The sequence below is a fragment of the Cuculus canorus genome, chromosome 3 (genome assembly GCF_017976375.1).
Source record: "Cuculus canorus isolate bCucCan1 chromosome 3, bCucCan1.pri, whole genome shotgun sequence".
Taxonomy (NCBI): Eukaryota; Metazoa; Chordata; class Aves; order Cuculiformes; family Cuculidae; genus Cuculus; species Cuculus canorus.
The window spans coordinates 22,402,629-22,425,922 of NC_071403.1; the positions used below are offsets into that span (position 1 = coordinate 22,402,629).

Consider the following 23,294-nt stretch of genomic DNA (forward strand, 5'->3'; position numbering starts at 1 on the left):
CAGTCTCCTGAAATCTTTTACCTTATAAAAAACATGTTAGTTTAGTCCAGGAGACATTGTGGCAGCCAGAACATGAAAATCTGTGGTACTAACTTGAAAACAATTACTCAAAAGTGACATGCAAGTCATCACCTAAACTGAAAATCCCAAAGTTAAACAGTAAAACTCATCCATTTTTTAACATTTTTTCAATTTTATAATTAAACATATTTGAGACATAAGTAATCTGATAAGAAATATGCTTACTCTAATAGTAACGTCCAATTAGAAAATTTCTACATTAACTGAAGTCAACTTCACTAAATTATACAACACAGTCTATGTCAAATTCTGGCGTGGACTACAAGAGCTAACTTATAATTGTGTAAAATAAACTGATAAATCTCTAAATACAAGGGTATGTATGACTACATAGAACTCGGGTCAAATATATGGAAAATACATTCTTTAGCTATAATTTACCTAATAGCCAATATAATGACGTATTTTATTAAAAAAAAAAAACCAACCACCAACAACCAAAGCCAACAGTGTCTGGTCCAGCCTCGTAGGTGTTCTTTGCTCCACCATCACCTATACCTAAAGGTGTGACGAAAGGACAGAGATTGTGACCCAATGGAGAGTCTCAACAAAATGAAAGACAAAGGTGAGGCCAAAAGTTACGACAGCCCGTTAATTAAAAGCCCTGTGGACTGCAGAGCTGTCAAAAGGTGCCTCTTGACCACTATTGCTGTGGTGAACTCTGAAAACAGCTTTGCATTACTCTGAGGGCTTGGTCATAAGAGCTGCCCTTACCCAAGAGGAAAGGTGGTAACAATACTGAAAGGAATTTGAACTCTGGTTTTGTACAGTTACTGTCATTATCCTTCCCGGTATTTTTGGCTATTATCAATGTTCCTCACTTTCCTGAGCACCCAGAACTGCATTACTTATCAAGCAAGCCTTGATGGAGCTGAGCTTATTCTACTGACTAGCACCTTTTCCTAAAAACTGTACATATATTCAATAGACTCATGCCAAAAGAGCCAGTTTCTCCAAAATTCTTCCACGTATATCAGACAGCAGTAAAGGGCTTGGATACTGGTCTCCCTTTTGGCAGATGTTTACGGAGAGAGCGTTTGCATTCATGCCAACTGCCTTTCCCAGCTTGTGTATTCAGTATAGTACTAAAGCCTCAAGATGTGTCAATATACAGCATACAGAAACTACATTTGCATTCAAACCACAACTGAATTTAGACTTGCTTACCTCAGGTTAAGCCCCTCTTTGTTGAAAAGTGAGTAAACACTGAGGGCTCTTAACTGAGTGATAGACACACAGCACTATGCCTTACCTTGGCTAAGATAGAACTTCCAAATCCCATCTTCTTTTCTGTCTCCAGAGTGGTCTCAGGTAGGGGCAGATTAGTTATGAATGAGGTAGAGCTCCCCTTACCTGTTTCTGCTATACAGCAACCTGCCTCCCATTCAGGTCAAGCTCTTCCCACTTCCAAGAGCTGCTGACAACACCATTGGAGTGTGTAGGCAACTGGTTTGTGGCGCGACTGGGAGAAAAAAAGAGAGTTGCTCTTCTGACTAGATTCTATAATTTTGTATCATCAATTAGACAAAACCAGTAAATACAGAACTCAGAAAGTAAGTTTTACTTCTTTTTAGGTTTCAGAGTGCTCTGCTGTCCTGGCTGATCCTCTGGCAAGTCTGGCCATGTTCAATATTAAAATAAAAAAATAGTGATGTCCCGATTACTACAGCAGGTAGATTGTCCAGTCCTCATTTGAATGATCTCTTCGTGATTTCAATCACAGACGTACCTCTATTAGAGTGGACCAGAACCCAGTGCTCACATCTTAAGGACTTCCTATCAGTACATCAGAATGCCAAAGTAGACATACATATAGATTCTCCACTCCGTCAACTGTAGATTGCAGGCTCTCAAAACAAACTTTGCAACATAAATTCAACCTTTCAGATACAACACTCTCCTCCGAAGCCTTATAAAAATATCAGTGCAACATAAAGCCATTTTACAAAACAATTGTCTTTATAGAAAGGTATTTTAGTGGTATATGCTGAGGTAAATAATAAAAACAGACCCAAGAGAGGGCATGACCAGTGTTACGGAGAACTCCAGATGAAGTTTGGCCAAAAGCCTATTTTATAAAAGCTAATATTTACCTACCAGTTATGATTTCTGGTAAGGTGCTTATTATTGCTGTAATACTTCAAAATTATTCTTCAGTTTACAAATTGAAAAATATATGAAATTAGATCTGTATGAATGTTAGGTATTAGCTGTCGCAAATTTTAAAAGGCATTGTACCAAGTTTTCTTAATTGTTTACTAACCAATTGGATTGCAGCAGGTAAATAAACTACAGCATACATTTTACCTGACACCATGCATCAAAATCACCATAAAAACTAAGTTTATCAAAGTCCAACTCCACAAGGAAAACATGAAAAAGTGCAAATTATGTACCCAGTATTTCTGTCACAGCTGTTCTTTCTTAATACGGCATGAAAAAGGTTTACAGCATATATTAAGAAAATTCTTACAAGTGTTCACCTCAATGCTTATATATACAACATTTTGCTCAAAGTGCTCACTATATGAAAAAACTGATTAGATAAAAATATTTAAACAGTGCTTTCTGAACATTCAGCGTAAATTCATATAATACATCAGTCTCATTCATCTGTTTTCCTCTTTGCTCAGTGCAATGAGATGCAGAAGTCACATCAACTTCACAGAACCTTTCCTTGCCACATTGCCAGAAAACCTCAGTTACAATGGCATTCTTGGTGTCCCGTTGGGAGTGGGTCTTTTATTTTTTTGCATGTGGCTTTGGTGTTTTCGAGATCTTACTACTTTCATTCTTACTTCAAATACTTCTTGTATGGCTTTTCGAAAACAATGGAAATTGTAGTCTATTAATCCTATAAAAACAGAAATATTTTCTATATCAATAAATATGATTATACATATTAGGCAATTAAAAAAATGCTTATATTCTACATACAGTGAAATATCATATTGTCACTCTGGAGGTCATAATAAATGAATTTTCCAGGCATTTCCGTCTGTGCTAAGCAAAAGCATGTTTGATAAATACAAATAATTCAGTGAGCATTACAGTTTCATACCATGTCCAATATTAAACACACTTACTAGTCTTAAGAGAAAACAAAGTTAATTGGCAGATAGCAAAGCTTTAGCTGAAAGAGCTTTGGAAAAGCGCATAGTATACTACAAGAAAAAATATTTCATAAAATATGGTGTAATTTTGTAAGTTTGTTTTACAGAATAAGTATGATAAAAATAAGTATCATCTAATAATAAAAAAATTTTCATGTTTTGGCAATGCATTAGCTTTGACTTGGATACTTGATAGAAACATTACCAAGTAACAACCATCTATACTTCATCTTATGTTGCAATTGAAAAGTAACACAACAGACATGCTGTCAGATGGCACACATACATTGTCAGATAACATCACCGTGTGAGTAGGCTGAATATGATTCCACAGAAAAGCTGTAAAGCCACACTAGTCAATCAGACGACTTACTGGGTGCTACAATTGTGTAATACTGCAATACAATTCTGGTACTGAGCTTATGACCTCATTCAAGGTTAATGCCATAAGCTTTCTTAACTCAAATAATGCAGCGTTTCCCCCTTTAGTTTCTCTAACAAGATGATACATATTTTAAGTGATTCAAATCCACGTTACACTTTGATTTTTTTTTTCCCAGGAATTATTTTCCCTCTCCCTAGAGTTCAGACAAAATATTATGTGGAGGTCAACAGGCACCAAAAGCTAATCTGCACTATATTACCAGAATTGTAGTGTTATGGAGTAGGGGCTAAAGCACCAAGTGTCCTCAGCTGTGTAGACACAACAACCTGACAGTTGTGGGCAAACCCTAATGGGTGTTTATTCACCATGGCACCTTTTCTGAAACACTGTTGTTAGTAGGTATGTCAGAGTAACACTTCTTATGCTTACAGCAAAAAAAGAAAGTGACTGTATTTAACTGTCATAGATAATAAAAGCTGTACAGGCATGAAAAAGAAATTCCACTAATTGAAGTTCTATTAAACAAAAGTTCAATTAGCCTGTCAAACAGCCCAGCAGACACAGTACTACATTCAAAAACACACTAACACTGACTGGTGAATTAATATCACAAGATGGGGATGGACACAAGCCCAGATGATGGCTCAGTCTTCAACTGCTCAGTTCTGGTCTCTGGGCATTTCACTAAGACTGGTAACTCGGTGATCAGCATGCCAGTGAGAGAGCAATCATGAACTAAGTGTTCAGTATTGACCTTGACCAGGGTCAGAGAGATAACCAAGAAACTTTATATGCTTTAACTGCAAAACAAGAAAGCCACCTAGTTCCGAAATACGCTGCCTTTGAAAAGTGTCCTTCCAGAGATAAGAAAATCAAGAATATACTTGTATCAGCCAGTTTCAATAATTTTCCCTTGGTTGGGGCATCCAAGCTCTTCCAAATGCACATGCTGATGCCAACAGGTACAAACCAATGTTAGTCGAGAAAAGCTAACACATTCTACTGTTGCAGATGGAAGCTTTACTGTACTGGATGTAAACTTTCATACACATTCATATCAGAAAGTCGTCAAACACATTTATGATTTCATCTTATCTTAATGCCAGCACAGACACTTCATGCCTTTAAACATGTTATGTAAGTTCTAACAAGCTGTACTTACCTTTAATATTTGTGATACAGCTAGAAACTTATCAGCTAATGACAACCACAGTTATTCATCAACTCGCTAATATAAGGGAAAAAGCAGTGCAATACTAGAAAGGGGAAAAATACCTTTTCTCTCAAAGCTTTCTTCTCTGACGAAACAAACAAGAGCAAGGAATTTTGTCACCTCTTTTAAATAAAGGACAGTTGTATTGTTCAGTTTTATGATTGCCATTGATTCTTTGTCATAAGGAGTTCCAGTGCCATCATCTTTAAGCCTAAAGGTCAATATTCAAACAAAGAAAAAAGAAAAGATGAGCCACAAGATTAGCTAACAAAACTACTCCCACATTGGTTCTTTCACCAGATAATTATGAATTTAATGAAATTTTCATTTTAAGAATCTTCTTTCAGGAAGATTCTTCTTCAAACTACACGTAAACTAAGACAACAAACCATTTATCCAATCACACACCGAACCTTAGATCTGGTGCTATAAGTCAGACTGTGTGATTGCCAAGTACCTGAACTGCAGCCTTATTTTTTCCTCTGTTAGTTACCAACCATTCACCACAAGGCTATGTTTTCTTTTAATCAATGCACTGTATTATGACTTTATCTAAAACATGTGAATGACTAAGTCTGCACTGATAATTCCAGAATCCAGTAATCTTGCTCAAGCACTGGCAGCTGACTGATAGTTTAAGCCATCATAAGACTTCCCTTGTGAGATAGTGGATTTTGCAACATTATACAATGAAAAGAGATTTCTCCTTCACAGATGATGTGTCATGATGATCACTGCATTACGTTTTGTACCTTGTAATTTTATCCTCATTCCAGAATGCACACACAGATCTTGTTAAAAGGGTAGTTATCATCAATCTCCCAAAACAATTAGTATTAACAATATAGTAAGGGAGCAAGTTCCACAGCTGCTCCAGAACAGAGGACAAGAAATTAATTGTAATATCATGTCTTTAGTCTACAGCTAAAAGTATGTTAAGCTGATTTCTGGTGATAAATGCTACATGGTTATACAGACAGTGGCAGAGTGACATTTTGTGAACAGAGAGCCCACAAGTGGTGGTGCACTTCTTTATAGTTACATAATTAAATGCATAGTCTTTTGAACTACACAGCAGCATCTTTCTCTGTACAAACAAAAATGCCACAGAATCAGCATCCTTTATCATACATCTCTGTAAAACACAACTTCTTGTACAGTCACTGAAATGACCAACTCCAAAACATGAAACACACAGTAAAATATACAAACTTAAGAAATTTTAGAAAGCTATTAACAATTTGTTGTTCTTCTGAAGTCATAATGCATACTGCACATCTGCACCAGAATTCTCCCTCATATCCTCTCCAAGAGCAATGGATAAGAATGCAAGGCTACCAAAGATTACCACACTCTAAGCATGCTGTGCTATAGTATCTAAGTCTATGTATCTTAAAGCAATAAATCTTAATGTGCTCTGTCTTTTCCCAGAAATAGCTAGTGTTACATTTTGCCAAGGGCCAAGGCATTTAAAACACAACTTGCAAGGATACGTACATGCTACTCCAGCCAGTTCCTAATGTACAGGGAAGGGGAAACTGTAAGAAAAACACCCCACATAGCTCATGTACAGAAAAGAGGATGAAGAGAGAAATGAAGCAAGAGTGAAGCAGCTCTCTCCTGAGGCCGGTAGAGGCCACTAGGTATTAAAGCAAACAGAACTGAATAATGGCCCCACTATTTTTTTTGAATGAGAGGCATCCTTCTGTTGAATTTGTCTCTGGGGAAAAAAAGATAATGTTTCCTTTTATTGCAGGTTGGTTACTTCCCACTCTTCCCTCCACATAAAACTACTAGCATAGAAAGAGGAAGGTGTTCACAAAACAGCTGGGCAGGGAACAGTGCTTGTTGTTGGCAGAGGATCTGTACCTCAGAAGCTTGCTATTTCCTCCTTCTCCCCTATCCTGAAAAATTACTCTGGCAAATTACACATTCTCATTATTCTTTATACACACATCATTCTAATTTTGAGGTCATTCAGATTTTAAGTACACAGTTTTATGAAAAACATGAATAATTTACTTACCCATATATACAAGAAATATCAATCACAACATCTATCATATCACAGCAGAGCTCATAAGTTTGCATATCCACTGGAGTACTGTCCGTTGCAATATAAATCTTACTGACTACATCAAATAAAAATGCTTTTTCAATTCCGGAATTCTATTTAAGAAAAAAAAAGAGAAAAATGAAATGGAAGCCATGTATTCAAATTATTACTAAGCTTTTTTGTTCCTCTATGTGCCTGTTACACAAAAAGATAGGCTAAAAAGTGGAAGCTAAACTGCAATAAGCTCATTTTGAAAGAACTGTACATACAGCACTGTCATATTGTAGCAAATCTTCATGCTTACAGACCTTAAACAGTTTCTGCCTGAGCAGGCATAACCCAAGTTAGGTTCCCAGAATTCCCCTCTATGGAAAACAAGTGGAGAGATTACATTTCTTTTCATTGGAATATGCAGTGCAGGGGGAGTGGAAATCTTCCAAGCTTAACCTTCTGGGTTTTTGGTTTTAACAATGGACAGAAAAAGAGAGCTGTAATTTAAAGTTACTCTACCTGGACATAAAAGAAAGTGGAAACAAGGAAAAAATAAGTTGGTGGATAAAGAAGGCAGTGGTGTTCAGAACTGGTATCTCAAGGAAATGGAGAAATTGTCTCATTGGGGCTTGTAGCTCTTCTACTGTCTGGTTCTTTAGAACATCTTTTAGGATTACAGGAGAAAAAACAGTGTTTTGATGATGTTCTTTCAGTTTGCATGTAGCGTTGGTGGTTAAAGCCATGTTTATAACGCTAAGGCTTGCTAATGTGATGACAGCTATGTTCCTGTCATCCTGCCAAGCTGATTAAGACTCTCTCCATACTGGAGATCTATTGTATCTGCAGCTGTCAGAGGCTAGCCAGCAATGCCAGCTCATACTCTTCATGTAGACAAGTTAAACTGCCATAAACCTCTGCTTCCTAGGGAGTGAAAAAAAAAAAAAGAGGAAAAATGTGCACTGTTTAACTGAAAACAGTAGTTTGCTTGCTGGTATCAAGGGACTGCACCTGGGCAGCTATCCCAGCATGAACACAGAGGCCAATTTCCCAGTATTGCTAAAGCTCAAGCTATAAAATACACTTCAGAATCCACCTACACAGGAAGGGCAGCAGCTTTCTCCTATCAAACCAAAGTTCCTCCATATATGGGCTTCCCTTTTCAATATGGTTTGAGACAGCTGCCACAGCAGTTTTGTAATAACCAGAAAGCACAATGAAAACCCCTAACAAGTTTTAATAGCTTCATTTGTAGTTACAGAATTTTTCCTTTTTTCTTTGTCCTTTCCCAACTCAACTATTTAACACAGAGCTAAAAGACCACCATGACCCTCCCACTTTTCCAAATTTCCTGAAACAGGCAGAAAAATTTCAACCCTAGCTATGCTACTGAACAATGGCCAGCAATATTTGGAGCATTCTCTTCTAAGAAATTTCTTCTTCTAAAGAGATTAATTCTGCCACCATCACACACACAACTCAGGCTGGAAACAGCCATCAATGATGACAAGAGTATAGAGGTGAATTTCTTGCATTTTGTTATGGAAGTGACTCCGAGTGGCACATTTCAGGAATTCATTAATAAAATAAATATTCAAAAACGTATTCACTGTGGATACCTTACATACAAGGATTGAAGCACAGGTTGTACAAGGAGAGTCTCAGAGAACTGGGTTTGTTCCTACCAATACCTAAGGAAAGGGTGCACAGAAGACAAATCCAAACTCTTTTCAGGGCTACAGTGTTGAAGGACAAGAGGCAAAAGGCACAAGCTGGAATCTGACTTGATACAAGAAAAAAAGTTTAGCATGAGAGTGGTGAAGCACTGGGAACATGTTGACCTGAAAGGTTGCAGAGTTTCCATCCTTGGAGATGCGCAAAGCTGGACTGGACTCAGCCATGAGCAACTTGCTCTAACCGGCCTGACTGAGCAGGAGTTAACCTCCAAGTTAGGTACTGCAAGGTCACTATAAGGTCTCCTGAGAAAAAAATTCCAGTACCTGAAGGGGCTACAAGAAAGCTGGAGAGGGACTGTTTACAAAGGCATGGAGTGATAGGACTAGGAGGAATGGCTATAAATTGGAAAGGGGCAGATTTAGACTAAATATAAGGAGGAATTTCTTCACAATCATAGTAGTAAGGCACTGGCACAGGTTGCCCAGGGAAGGTGTGGCTGCCCCATCCCTGGAAGTGTTCAAGGCCACATTGGATGTCTCCTTGGGCAGCCTGGTCTAGTGGGAGATGTCCCTGCCCATGGCAGAGGGGTTGAAATTAGATGATCTTTTCTATGATGATTCTAAAGGTCCCTTTCAGTCTACATGACTATCAGTCTATGTTCTTCGGGAACTAAGAACAAAAACACATACATATATGCACATTCTGGCCACCCAACAGTTGCATAATTTTAATTTTTAAATAATTCTGACAGCAACTCTCATACTTCAACAGCTGCTGTGAAATAAGATTAATCACAAGATTCACCTGTAAATATCATATTAGTACATAGCCTTAATTAATTGTCAAAATACATACTTGAAAACATAATACCAGTCATTTTAGACAAAAGAAGATGGAATTTGAGCCCTACAGTGTCACTCATGAGGAGTTGATTACAAAATTTTAGAGAGACATAGTGATAATTTCAGCCGTACAGACAAGATATACCTTAACTTATTAACATCCCAGTGATGATATCGAGCACTAGAACAGGCTGCCCAGGGAAGTGGTTGAGTCACCAACCCTGGAGGTGTTTAAAAGGCAGGCAGATAAGGTGCTTGGGGACATGATTTAGTAGTAGACAGGTACAGTTGGAGCTAATGATCTCTAAGGTCTTTTACAACCTAATGATTCTATGATATAATAACATTTATCTATGAGAAGTGTTTTTTCCATCTTGGAATTCTGGCTGCTGCAACCTGCCTGTAATTGCAGTGACAGTTTAAAAGGTTTACATCTTGAGATGTTTGCTATGTCAGCAGTTATGCCTGCTGGTAAGGGCAGAGCTTCGTGTCTTAATTTAAACCATGCCCGTTTTCAGTTGAAACTAATACATTGTGGTACAACCTGCTGAGAAACTGGCACATATTTGCTTCTGTCCAACTTTATACAGTGACAGAAACCTCAGTGAAATTGTGGGATGGACTGCCAGGAGTAGCAACTACTAAATTGTACTTATGTGACTTCACAGATTTCATTTGTCAGTGTTCTTAGTAGACCTTTGACTGAAAAAGTAATGGACTTGCCAGCATGTGTGTGATGAAACTGCTCAAGAAAAAATAAAATACCAGTGTAAACAATAATTACAAGTCATAAAAAAATTAGAAAACAGTGGATACAAAATACTATTCAAAGAGATATTTTATCTTTAACATTCAGTCAGGGAAAATGACAGTAAGAAATCAGCTGTTCCTATTACTGGAGCAGGAGGGCTCCTCGTCAGAGAAACAAAGGGCAACAGCTGCCTTATGCAACTGAACGAAATGCTGCCATTGATGTCAGTAACAGCAGGACCAGAATCAGCAATAGTCATCTCTGACACAACCCTAGTCTGGAAAGAAGATGCAATGTACACTAGAAGCTCTATCAGACACTCTGAATTGATATAAGGGTATTTCATGGCTAATTAGAAACCTAGAGAGTCATTGCAAAAAATCTTCTGCAATGAATATATGAAATTTTACTTTGAAAAAGTAAAAACTATTAAGTAGTTGAAATTCGAACCATGTTTCTCAATTATACTGGGTTTGATAAAGCAGAAAGCAGTTTCCATCATTTAAATGGCATGGTTTCAGTAAAACTGGTACTATTGCTCCAACTCCTAGGTTAGGTAAGGTAAATGGGACAAACTTTTTCCTTCTTCAAAGTATGAAAAGTAAGCCGGAATTTGGTTCTACTAAAGTAATTTTTAAAAGAACTTATAGGATATCACCTCACAGTTAGGAATGAATTTTGGCCAGTTATTTAAACAGGTCTTGCAGCAAACAGCAGATTTAGTTAATGAATTGTAATTTTAAACACTACATTTGAATTTACAGATTATGAAATTTAAATCATTAAATAAACAAAATGGTACTTAATTTTTACCATAACTCAGTATTTAACATTTACTGTTTAACATCCCTCAAAAACCCTAAAATGAAAATTCACATTCCCATGTCACATAACTTGATTGCTTGGTAAGGCCATAGTAACTAAAAACCAGACATCCTTCTATAAGAAGCTGATAGAGTGTTAGTCAGGTAAGACTCACATGGGCTTTGAATGCCAAGCCAACTGTTATTGTATGTTTTACAAGAAGTTATGTTAAAGAATACAGAAGCAGTATTACCACTCTGATGGTTCCTCAAACTTACAAGCTAACACACTGTAGCACTAACGTAGACAAAAACCTGCTGTGAACTTCAGAGTAATCACAGATCTATTTTTGTAATCATCATCATGTTGGAAGTCTTCGTGGCATAAATGAAAGCAAATCCTCATGAACGTTGCTGCAAACCGAAACTAGAACATCAATACACCCACACTTTGATACCAAGCACACTGGCTTCTTGAGGTAAGGCATGACTGGAATCCATCTCAAGATTTGTTGTCACTAAGTTGGTGAAGTAAAGAGGCACCCACTAACTAATTCTATGCTGGAGAACAATGTTTAGTCTTCCTGTGGTTGCAAATAGGGTCATTCTGAGACTCTTGTCTACAAGCAGAAGATACCCAAAACCATGCAGCAAGTAGGCTGAGAACACAGAAAAGCTGCTGTACCTTGCTGTAAGTCATTAAGAAATTGCATTTTGCTTTAGTGGGATCTAAGAAACAGTCTGACGCTGTTTCCCCTACTGAAGAGGGGAAATAATGAATCTCTCTTTCTTTTCTGGACTTCAACTTGTTCTTCCTTACAACTACATCTAATATTCTAGATATTAGTGGAGCTGCCTTCCTGGTGTTTCAGACACACACGAAACCATCATCGGTTTTTCAAGAAGCAGCTCATGCTCAATTCACCCGGTGGTTTGGTACAAATTCTTCACCAACTTCAAACAGTAAGGAGAGCCCATACAGAGATACGAATCACAACATGAGTTACTGTGGTGACTCTGGCACAAGGACTATCACTCAGACTGTCTTCTCTTAAAGACTGTGGAGTAGTCCAGAATCACTACTTCATTATATTTCTGTCCTAAGTGGAGACTGGATGATAACTGAGATAAAGTCCAGCCATTCTGGCAGAAACAGATATTTGTAACAAACCATTCATTATGAAACAGCATCATTTGTTACTCAACAGGAAGAGAATAAGTTGTGGAAAAACCTGCCTCTAATCCTAGCTCTCCCTTTCAGCAACTCATCCAACTTTTTTCTCTCTCCATTTTCACACCCTACACTGAGAAACTGTGAAGTCTAATTTTATCTTGCAGGCTGTTGAATGATATTAAATAATCTGATTACTTCAAAAGTCACAAAAAAGCACAACAAAATACCTTGCTTGGAAAAATTAATGCTGGATGCCAGGTGCAACATTAGAATCCTGTGAGAAAGAGTGCAGTTTCAGGAACCACCATGACCTGTCCTAATGACCACCAAAACAGGGAGTTCCCCCTTTGCACAACCTACTCACTGTGTTCCCCTTTGCTCATGGCCACGTTCCCATCTTTTATCTTGTACCAAAACAAGAGGATGTTGGACTCCTCCATTACCTGCTTTTAACTAAATTAAACAATACATTAGCGTGAGTCATAGTGACTCTATGAGGGAACAGGTGAGTGTCAGAACCAGTACAGAGACAAAGGGACCACACATACACAAACAGTGGAGCAAGGAATTATCTCCATGGTGGTAACAAGCCACTAGATATACAAAGCTCTCTACTTGGCCTTAAGAGTGACTATGGAAGCTGTGAAAGTTGTGATGGACTCTACCTCTAAAAACTTAAAGACGAGATTCTTTTTCTTAAGCGGATTAATGATACAAAGCAGAATTAATTCTACAAAGCTCTACATCAGCGGTCAGACCAGATGATGTTACTTTAAGAATTTATATAAAAGATTTTAAGTACTACTAAAACAAATGCATGCAGCACAGACCTTTGCAACATTCAGATTCATGTATAAGCAGAAAAGTGATTGCTGCTAACCCACTTTATGTGGTTCAGGAAATACTGCATTTCAGCAGCTGAGCAAAACTATTTAATAGACAGGGAGGTGAGGCCAAGCTGCATGTGGGTGCACTTCAACTAAGTTCTGCTAATTTCTCTGAGAGTTCACATTGCTCATAATCTCTCAGAAGGCAGGTAATGGAGTACCTGAACATGCATGTTGGACAGAGCTGGATCTAGAGATAAAATATATAACAAGTACTTACTGAAATAAAGATGTTAAGCAGGTTTTCCAGTGTTGGGAGCTGTGGAATCAGTTTCTGTACCACTTTGCTAAATGCTTCAAATATAGAATGATCATATATGCTTGTCAGATAAAAGCTGGAAAAAAATGTCACCATATTTTCCTTTTAGCCACACACTGAACACGATGTACCTTTCATAATATGAGTGAAATGAAATATTGTCAAACAGTAAGTGCCTACACTTATGTAATCACCCCTTGTGATCAAAAGTCACATTACAATTGAAGCATAGGACTTCATTTCTATACAAAAATACCTCTAGGCACTGAAAACTGGACCTCAATGTAGAACTTCATGCTGCAATTTCCACCTTGGTATTCTTACTAAAATATTTTTCAAATTGCAGGAAAGGAATACTACTATGTCTGTTGAGACCTACTTTTTGAAAGCTGTGGATGCACTTATCAAAGTAATGATACAGTCAAGTTGTTAAGAGCTCAAAAGAGCTGGCCTCTTCATAGAGCAGGTCTCCCTTTTTAATATATTTGTACTTTAAATGCTAAGAAAGCCATAACAACTTAATGTGCTCTAGTTCCCAGTCTGCGGAAACCCACTATTTTTCATTATTTGCTACAGCAATCTGCCTTACGTCTGTTGATAAAGCAAAGATACAGCACCTGTCTTCCCATGTGGCTCCAAGCAGCCTGCAGCCATGAGGACTAGTGATTAGGAGGGGACTATGAGGCAGAGAGGTTTCAAAGAAGGCAAAAGCAATATAGGTAGCGTACACTCTACTGGTTGCTGCCACTGTCCAAGCAACTTAATTCAAGACAGCAGCTGTAGGAAAAACTGGTAGAACTCTGGTGTATTTTTCTGTTTTTAAGCACTTCTCATCTCCATCTTTCCCTCCAAGACAGAAAATAGAAATCAGATACTTGGCTCAGGTGAAAAGCAAGGTCTCTGATTATCCTTTTCCTTCATGTATCAAAAGGTTGTTGCCTGCTACTTCAAGAGAAAAATGCTACTTCAAGCAAATGGCAACTTGTCAAATAAGCTGCTTGCTTCTTCAGGATTCTCTGCAGTAGCTTTTCTCACCTGAGGTGAATTTTCTCCAATCCAGCATCTGCAAGGTCATCATTTGCCCTCTGGTGAATATCTCTTTGTGTTTCAATCTTGTGGTCATCAGATAAACCATCCACTTTATGGATAAAGATTTCAAAGTTGATATCCGGATTCACTTTATAGGCTCTGGTCACAGTAAGATGCAGCCGAGCTAATGCTTCCATATAATCATCCTAATGAAGGAAAAAGAAAAGCTACAGCTGTGGGGAAGTTCTTAACAATATAGATAAAAATGTATGATACTTATTTTTAGATAATGCTACAGCTCAATTTTGTTATTTCTTATAAGCAGAAGGCTGAGCCTACATTCAGCACGTGCACCAATCTCATGCTGTCAGCACTTAGGAGTCTGAGCAAGAACTTTGAGCTGTTAAAGAAAATTAGTTAACTTTTGAACATACTGCAGAGAGTGATTAAAAATAACCAAGAACCTCTTCAAGTTTTAGTGACTATCTTTTAATACGTGTTTGATATTTGTTAATTTGTTTGCTTCGAAAAAAATCTGTGCTTTTCAACCCATTTGTCTATTGCTGAAGAAGGAAAAGTGTAGCTTAACCCCCTCTTTTTTACCTGAGAATCAATAACGAATATCAGTGCTCCAGTGCCTCTGAAAATCATCTCATAGTCAAATGTAGGATCAAAGAAGTCAATTTGCCCAGGAAAATCCCATATCTGAAAGTTGACAAAGGAGCTGTTGGAAACATCCTCTCTGCAGATCTTGTTTGTGCTCTCCAAGAAAAGAGTCTCATTCGGTGACATTTTATGAAAGACAACTTTCTGAATGGAAGACTTCCCACTTCTTCTCAATCCCATGAGCAAGATCCTTGGCTTAACCTCGGTACTGAAGGGATCATTGAAATCCAAAACTGAATAAAATCACAAAAGAAGAAAAATAATATACTATGGCATATAATTAATAACTGCCAAATAACATACATTTGACATTTATTTTCATGACAATTTTACTTGGATTTATGTTACAAATTTTAAGCTTAGGAAGCAGTGCTACAGGCATTTTAACTTGAATTATTCGCCTCTCTGCCCCTTAGGCTGATCAGAAAACCTACTTCTTACTTTTAAGACAAACTGTGGAATGTCTGATTGCTCAGCCTGTATGCAAAAATATCACATACATTCATCCTAAAATACCTAATTTTACTATAATTAATACTATTCCACATGCATTCTAACCCAACTTTAAAAGAACATAATCTGTTATCAAATACCATTGTCAGCTGATAGCTACACTGCTGGAAGGAAATAAGTTTGTGTTGGCTATATCTGCATGATCTCCCTAAGGCTATGTGAAGGCTTCCTTCCCCTGAAATAAATAAATAAATAAATGAAATCACACAAACCAGAAGCTATAGGAAGAGAATAATTCAGCAGGCAGACAATTACTTTATGTTGGGACTTACAACACAGTACTGAGTTCACAAGGAGTACTTTTTCTAAAGTAGCTAGGATTTCACCTGCTATTGAGTAATTTGTGTTACAATCCGTAAAAGCTTGTTATCCAATAAATAAGGTTACAGCACATCTGGTGCCTATCTGCAAAACAAATGCCTTGGAATACAGTCATTTCATTGTGTTACCTACCCCAGTTTGAAACTGATACTACTAAACCAGAGCATTTTCTAGTGCTGATGCAGTTATATTAGCATAAACATAGCTATGGGAGTAAATCATATCATTTTATCTGTAGGGACCTGAATGCACAGCTACTCACACCTGTAAAACACCAACTTCAGTTTCAGGTATCTCTAATCAGCTACAACAGTCTTAATCGCTGCGTTTAGTTGGGCTATAAATTTGCAATGTCCAAGCTAAAAACCATACTGCACGTAGATATAAAAAGCTTTCAAATGCTTCTGTCATATGCTGTCTGCAGCATCAAACACAAGCAATGCAAACAAACCTGAGTCGTCAAGCCTAAATTTGCAAGGCAAGGCCCCTAGCACACGGTGGTCAGGTTTCAAATAGCGATCAGACAACAGGCTGAGCACACTAGCTGTCAGGCAGACCTTCTTCCACCCACTGGTGGAAGACTACCCACTGGCGGTACAGACTATTCAACATAATTCAGAGCAAAACAATTGCTTCTTTATCTTTTTCTGTGGGGATAAATTTGACTTGCAGAAAACCAGCACACATCTGTTCACATGCATCGTTCCTGCATATGCCCTGCATACCTTAAGTGATCGACTTTACTCCAAAAGTACAAAAATTCAAAACGCGAAACCTCAGCAACAAAAATTTAAACCTGTCAACTGATTACACAGCCTTATGGGCTAAAAAACATGGAAAGCTTGAAGGAATCATTTGCCTCTGAGAATGGTCACATGGCGTGGTGGTCACATTCATCCTCTTGTGTTCCTCAAGCCTCACTCACACCTTACAGAAATACTAGAACAGGATGTGCCACCTTGTTCACATATGTTTGCACCTCCTGAGCTTCAGGAGAATTAAGAGAATTAAGGCTTCCTAACCGAAGGTCTTGCAGTGTTGGCATGAAACATCCCCTTGGCACCATCTACTGGCTCGTGAGTAGTTACGCCACTTGGTGTGGGCCCATGTCACCATCGTGACTGACAGGCGCTGAAAACTCATCATCTGTGGGATCCTACCCATTTTAAATACAGTTGAAAGGCCTTGACAGGTATTATCACTTACTGTGCTCTTGTTAATTATCACACACGGAACACTGTCAGGCTGGAGCAGTGCACAGAGGAAACCCCTTCAAGCAGAACAGTGACAGGTAACTCCATAAGAATCTCATCCTGCGAACACAGCAATTCCCAGCTTCTGCTGATCCACAGACAATAAATTTAGGAAGTAATAAACCGCAGTGAACATGCTGCTCTCCTCTTCCTGTCAACCTGAACAGTGACAGTGGCTTCCTGTGACTTCCAGAAATGTATGCCTACAATACTTCACACCTATGAAGGAATAATAAACCTCTGCTCTAGGACCACATAACAATATTCTATGTTTTGAGAGCACGGTCTTCTTGTCAATAAAGCAAATCAAAGACACAGGGTTTAACAGTGTTTCCTCCAACCCACTCTCTTCTCTAACATACAAATTTTTTGCAGCTGCTAAATGTATAGTCACAGTTTCATTAACATGCATGTATCCATACATCATGCAATTCACATTTTGGCCATCATAAGGGAAAATTATTTATTCAAAGCTTTACAAGAAGTAGTTTGAATGAAATACTTTATACAGGCATATAAAAAAAAAGTCTTCTGGTTGAGGCTTTATTGCATGTTTCAAAAAAATTTACAGGCATATAAAAAAAAAGTCTTCTTGTTGAGGCTTTATTGCATGTTTCAAAAAAATTTAAAAACCTCTCATTTGCTCTGTACGCAACAGAACTTATGAAGTTGAATTTCCTAGGGATTTGCACTTTGTCTCCCCTTCCTCTCCCAACCACAGTAACACCAACTTCCCCGTTTGTCTTGTGACATATCCTCCAAATAACAGATACAACATGCTGTGGCTGATCTTGAGCCGAGCAGTTGGCCAGACCATGCAGCCTTCCCAGCTGCTCCCACAGTGAATACACACATCTGCTCGCCTGTCCCTCTGAGAGTACTTTATTCAGGTCTCTCCTCTCTTCTGAATGCCAGTTTTCATCAAACTTGTGCGAACTTACTCAATTTTGAGATGTCTTTTGTCCAAATTGGGCTGAAGGTAGATGGCAGATTCCAAAGTTTTGACCGGTGATGAGACAAGCAGAAGACAGGCTATATATAACTTCTTTTTCTTTACGAAATAGGCTAAAAACTCACATGTATGTAAAAAAAATAGTTTAAATAACTTAGGGTTTTACATTGTTGTTGTATTAAATTATTCCAGGCCGACAGATTTTTATAGACTGCGATACTTACTAGAAAGATATTGGTTTATATTAAAGCCATACTAAAAAAAAAATATATATACAATAGCAAGTGCAAACAGAGCTACCAATGAGAAGAATGAACACCAGCTCTTCTGCTAGTAAGATTATTCTTTAGCTTTTGAAACCCTGCCAGTTCAAAGACAGGAAAATGTAAATGAATATCATCCAAATCTGACTAGATAGCATGGCTGCTCCAGCACTTTCCTCTGAGAGAGAGAGTTAAGAGATTACCTTATATGTAAAGGAATTGGACAATGTGCTGCCTGCCCACATTCCTTCACAGAGTACATGACAACTCCTTCTTTAATTTGCCACAGAAATGCCAGTAGATGTATCACTGCAACTTCCCAGACTAGGTTACCGAGTGAGATCATAATACGCTTAAGAGAACCACCAAACTCTTCTCGTTCTGTAATGGGAAAGAGAGATTTCCCTGTTGGAAGATGCCACACATTTCCTGCTTCGTTCACTTTAGGAAAGGTAAGTGTTATAAAATGCCAGTTTCTAACACATAACAACCCTTCATATTTCAACTTTTCTAGGCAGCCATAAAGAACAGAAGTCATGCTGTTTAGAGGCTGTACCCTTTGAAGTATTCACAAATTACACTTAAACACAAAAGCTCTTGCCCCACAGAGAAGCACTCAATTCCTCACAAAATTTCTGTAACTGCAGTTGTGTCCCTGCTTATGGGGTAGAATTTGTGTGTGTTGCAACATGCAGAAGAGTCTAGCTCTGAGGAGTTACTCAAGAACAGCATGTAGAAGTCCTGACCTGTCTCACCAGGATGCACCACAACTACTCTAATATCTCCTTTTTACTATTAGGAGATATTAATTGATAACTAAAATAGTCTATGAAGCCCATCCTGAATTCCACATCAATTGCAATTAATTATCAAGGCAGACAACTATCAGTGCTTCACAGACATGTGACAGGGTTGCCACACTGGAAGGTGTATTTGTAGCTTTCGACAGTTTACAAACATCCAAACAAAGCACTGCAGCTGATCTGCTCAAGTTATGTCAAGATAAAAGAAATTAATTTGCTCTCATTACCATCCATAAGAAGCCTCTGAGTCTAATTTTAAACTAACATTAATAATGATTATTCTTTTTGTCCACTAAGGCAATTAAGTGACATTTAACATTTTTCGTGTAAAGGAGAATTAGCAGTTCCAAACTCTCCACTCACATACCTTCAAGCCTACTGATCTCAAAGCACTTCCAGAACTACCATGACTGTGATCTTGGCAGCACTTTGTAGTGCTACCAAGACAATAGCCTTACAAAACGCATATAACAAACATCTTCAATGCTAACAGATGGCCTGAGCCTAAAGAGTTAACACAAAAAGCATATATGCAATCAAGAAAGATGTTTAGCTACTGTGCATTCATAAACAACGCAGAAAATGCCTGGTGGAAGAAAATTCTTGTGGCTAAAGAAACACTCAGAAGCAGAAGACCTGGTTCCACTCTGCCACAAGTGTGGCACTGTGCAATGACATGTCTCAAAGCTACTTCCTTGGACGCTCTGCAGAGGGTTTCCTAGCTTCTAAATACTTTTTAATTGCATATGTCAAAAATATGACTAGGATTTAAGTAAACCAAGTGCTTTAAGGTCTCTGAGTACAACCCCATGTGTAAAGTACAAAGATTAAGAACAGAACAAGAGACATGGTTTCAGCATTCCGGCTGGAGACAAGAAAATACGAGGCAAGAGATGACCAGTATGAAGTTTTGAAATCTCCTGTATGCCTACAAGCACAAATTATATTTTATTTTTAAGCCTGGCTTCTTCCTTCGCTTTCAAAAGCCCTGCACTGAAGCTATTCTTATATCACCCTTTACATTCTTTCTTTGTAGAAAAGTGGAGGCTATGACACTGAACTTTGAACTACTTACTGTACAGATCCAGGAAGAGGGAGGACAAGAACTGGGAAAACGAAAGCCCCTTGTCCTGCAGCCTAGCATTACATACACAAAACACAGACACAAATCCCTGGTTCCTCCATTACAGATGCTCTATGTCTCTTTTTCCTGAGATCTGAGTATGAAACAGAAAGCCTGGGGATCTGGACTGTTAAAAACAGCCTCTTGCTTTAATCCTGCTTCAAAAAATCCCCTGCATGGACCGTCTTCTCCTGCTGTTCATGATATAAAGGTTTGTTTCTGCTAAGTATAATATTCTGGTCTTACTATGAAAAAGCAATTAGAAGGTTTTAGCAGTCTAATGAAGTTCCTACTGAAAAATATTCAAATAAATTCCTCTGAGGACAGAATACGGATTACTTCTCTAAAGAAAACGCTAAATCTATTTAACACCAAAGAAATATGCTAACCTATATTCTCTTTGCATTGAAATAAGGGCAATTTTTTCCTTGTTTCAAATAAGACTAGTAATTCTTAGCTACAGCTCTTCTATCCTAGCATTCCCACAGGCTTTCACTCAAAGCACTGAGCCCCCAACCCCCCCAGAAAAAAAACCACCAGCATTAATCAACGTGATGCCTCCCATGGCAGCCTGTAGGACTGGGCCTTTAAGGAAAAGGGGTCTGCATGTCAACAATCAAAGTAGCCTCAAAACATATGCCTTTTAAAAAAGCAATTCTTTTTTCACCTGCGATACTGAAAGTTCCCCAGGCTCTTTTGTGGAATTCATCTCAGAAGAGTGAATTCAGGCCCTGAATGAAAGCAACAGGCTCTCAGCTGGCATTGCCTCTTTTTACTGAATGATGCTGCTTTTCCTGGTAAGCTGTCCTTCCTAGTATCACCACCCATACTGACACGCATACACAGGGAGTAATGCTGGTCCTCATATGCACAGACGCATGGACAACAGTTATTTAGCAGAGCCTGCTGCTGTGGGGACTGACATTCACAGCTGCAGATCAGCCCTGGACACAAGAGCTGCGCGTTGCCGCTGCCTTTTATAGCCTGACACCCAACCCCCCACCTCCTTGGCACACTCAAGTCACATCACCAGGTTGCGGCCACTAATAACTAATAACTCTCAGCCCAGATATGGAAAATACTGAAAGGAAATGAATCCACCACCACCACTTCGTCAGTGATCCCAACCCTCCCTGCTACCTGTCAGCCTCTGCGCTACTGCCACCTCACAGCTCCCCGCTTTCTCTGACCTCATGGTAGCACCCAGTGAGCTCCCTGTCCCCATCCTGTCCCGTCACACAGTCAGCCCTGTAGCATCCCCACTCAGCCTGGCCTCTCAAAACCCACATGGATGGAGGAGGGCTACAAGGATGATCAGAGGGTTGGAGCACCTCCCATAAGAGGACAGGCTGAGAGAGTTGGGGTTGTTCATCTGGAGAAGAGAAGGCTCTGAGGAGACCTTATAGCGACCTCCCAGTACCTGAAAGGGGCTACAAGAAAGCTGGGGAGGGAGTGTTTACAAAGGCTTGTAGTGACAGGATGAGGGGCAATGGGTACGAACGGGAGAGGGGCAGATTTAGACACGAGGAAGAATGAGGGTGGTGAGGCACTGGCACAGGTTGCCCAGGAAAGTTGTGGCTGCCTCATCCCTGGAGGTGTTCAACGCCAGGTTGGATGGAGCCTTGGGCAGCCTGATCTAGTGGGATGTCCCTGCCCATGGCAGGGAGGCTGGAAATATATGATCTTTAAGGTCCCTTCCAACACTAACTATTCTATGATTCTGTGATCTGGGTCCCCAGCCATGCCTGCCCTCCTTCGCCTTCCCCCACACCGTGCCATGCCGCAAAGCCCCGGGGAGCCTTGCCTCCTCCCTGCCCCTCATCCGCGGGCAGCCGAAGCTCAGCCCCTCGGAGGTGCCACTGGCCTGCTCGCCACGCTTCCTGCCCCGCACCTCACCCCACACGGCGCTCCCCCTGCCCCCATCTCACTCCTCCTGCCCTGCATCTCCACACACAGGGCTGACCCGCACCTCGACCCCCGCATCTCCGTGCACAACGGGGCCGCCCCCTACTCCGTACCCGCACACAGGGGGCTGCCCCTACCCCGCACCTCGCCCGCCTTCTCCGCATCTCGCTCCCCTGCCCCGCACCTCCGCACACGTGGTTGCTCCAGCCCCACAGCTCGCACACCCCCGCCCCGCACTTCACCCGCACTTCCACGCACACGAGGCCACCCGTACCCTGCATCTCGCCCCCTGCCCTGCATCTCCACGCACAAAAGGCTGCCCCGCAACCTCCCCCCACGCATCTCCACGCACAAGAGGGGAGCAGATCCCTACCCCACACCTCACCCCGCAACCGCATACACGGGGCTGCCCCTCCCCACCACCACGCCCCCTCCCCCCGTATCTCCCCGCACACGCAGCCGTCTCTCCTATGCATCTCGACCCCTCCGATCCCCATCCCCGCGCATGGGGCTGCCCCTGCCTCGCCCCCCCATCTCCCCGCACAGGAGGCTGCCCTTACCCCGCACATCACCCCCCCCCCCCCCCAATATCTCCTCGCACACGGGGTGCTCCGCGCTCGCCTCCCACCTCCCCGCACACAGGGCTGCCCTTACCTCGCACCTCGTCCCCCACTCCCCAATACCTCCTCGCAGACGGGTCTGTCCTTACCCCGCACCTCGCCTCCCCATCCCACATCTCCCCCGCACACGGGGCTGCCCCGCACCTCGACCCTTCCCCAATACCTCCCCGCACCTCGCTCCCCTCCCCCCCAATATCTCCCCGCATCTCGTCGTCGTTCCCCAATATCTCCCCACACCTCTTCCCCCTCCCAATTCCCTCACCCCGGATCTGCCCTCGCCCCGCACCTCGCCCCCCCTTTACCGCACTCGGGCCGCCCCGCCCGCCCCCGCACTCACACGCCTCATCGCCGCCGCTCTCCGCGTCCCCGTCCGAGAAGGACTCAGCCCCATCGGCGTATCCCGCCAAGCCCACGATCTCCTCCTCCTCTTCTTCCTCCTCATCGTCCCCTTCCCCCTCCTCCTCCTCGGGCAGCTTCCTGGGCACCTGGCTCATGGCGGCAGCGGCGGCAGCGCGGGGGGCTCGAAGCCGCGCCCGCCGCGCGCTCCGCTCCGCTCCGCTCCCCTCCCCCGCCCCGCGTCACCCGCGTCACCTGACGCGCCCGCGCACGGGACACCG

General features: G+C 40.8%; 1 protein-coding gene across 4 annotated transcripts; it reads right to left on the minus strand.

Annotated features, from left to right (window-relative positions):
• Nucleotides 1–493: 493 nt before the first annotated feature.
• Nucleotides 494–23,239, minus strand: RRAGD (Ras related GTP binding D). 4 transcript variants are annotated; one of them, XR_008448995.1, is made up of 8 exons: nucleotides 23,015–23,239; nucleotides 14,862–15,157; nucleotides 14,265–14,464; nucleotides 13,191–13,305; nucleotides 6,819–6,961; nucleotides 4,855–5,003; nucleotides 1,435–2,935; nucleotides 494–579 (listed from the first exon to the last, which is right to left on the minus strand). XR_008448995.1 is itself a non-coding variant. In XM_054061553.1 (7 exons), exons 1-7 carry the CDS (start codon nucleotides 23,169–23,171, stop codon nucleotides 2,784–2,786), a joined length of 1,212 nt encoding a protein of 403 aa, XP_053917528.1. In that variant the 5' UTR covers nucleotides 23,172–23,239; the 3' UTR covers nucleotides 494–2,783. The 4 variants fall into 4 exon arrangements, 3 of the variants coding, with proteins under 3 accessions (XP_053917528.1, XP_053917531.1, XP_053917529.1); XM_054061553.1 differs by having other exon boundaries at nucleotides 494–2,935; XM_054061556.1 differs by lacking the exon at nucleotides 23,015–23,239 and adding an exon at nucleotides 18,430–18,593 and having other exon boundaries at nucleotides 494–2,935.
• Nucleotides 23,240–23,294: the final 55 nt, after the last annotated feature.

Excerpts from the sequence above, each read along its gene's own strand:
- RRAGD (XM_054061553.1), bottom strand. The coding sequence starts at position 23,171 with ATGAGCCAGGTGCCCAGGAAGCTGCCCGAGGAGGAGGAGGGGGAAGGG. Across the intron at positions 15,158-23,014 it reads GAGCGGCGGCGATGAGGCGT|TTTTGGATTTCAATGATCCC; the intron begins GTGAGTGCGGGG and ends GATTTTATTCAG. Across the intron at positions 13,306-14,264 it reads TTGGAGAAAATTCACCTCAG|CTTTTATCTGACAAGCATAT; the intron begins GTGAGAAAAGCT and ends ATTTTTTTCCAG.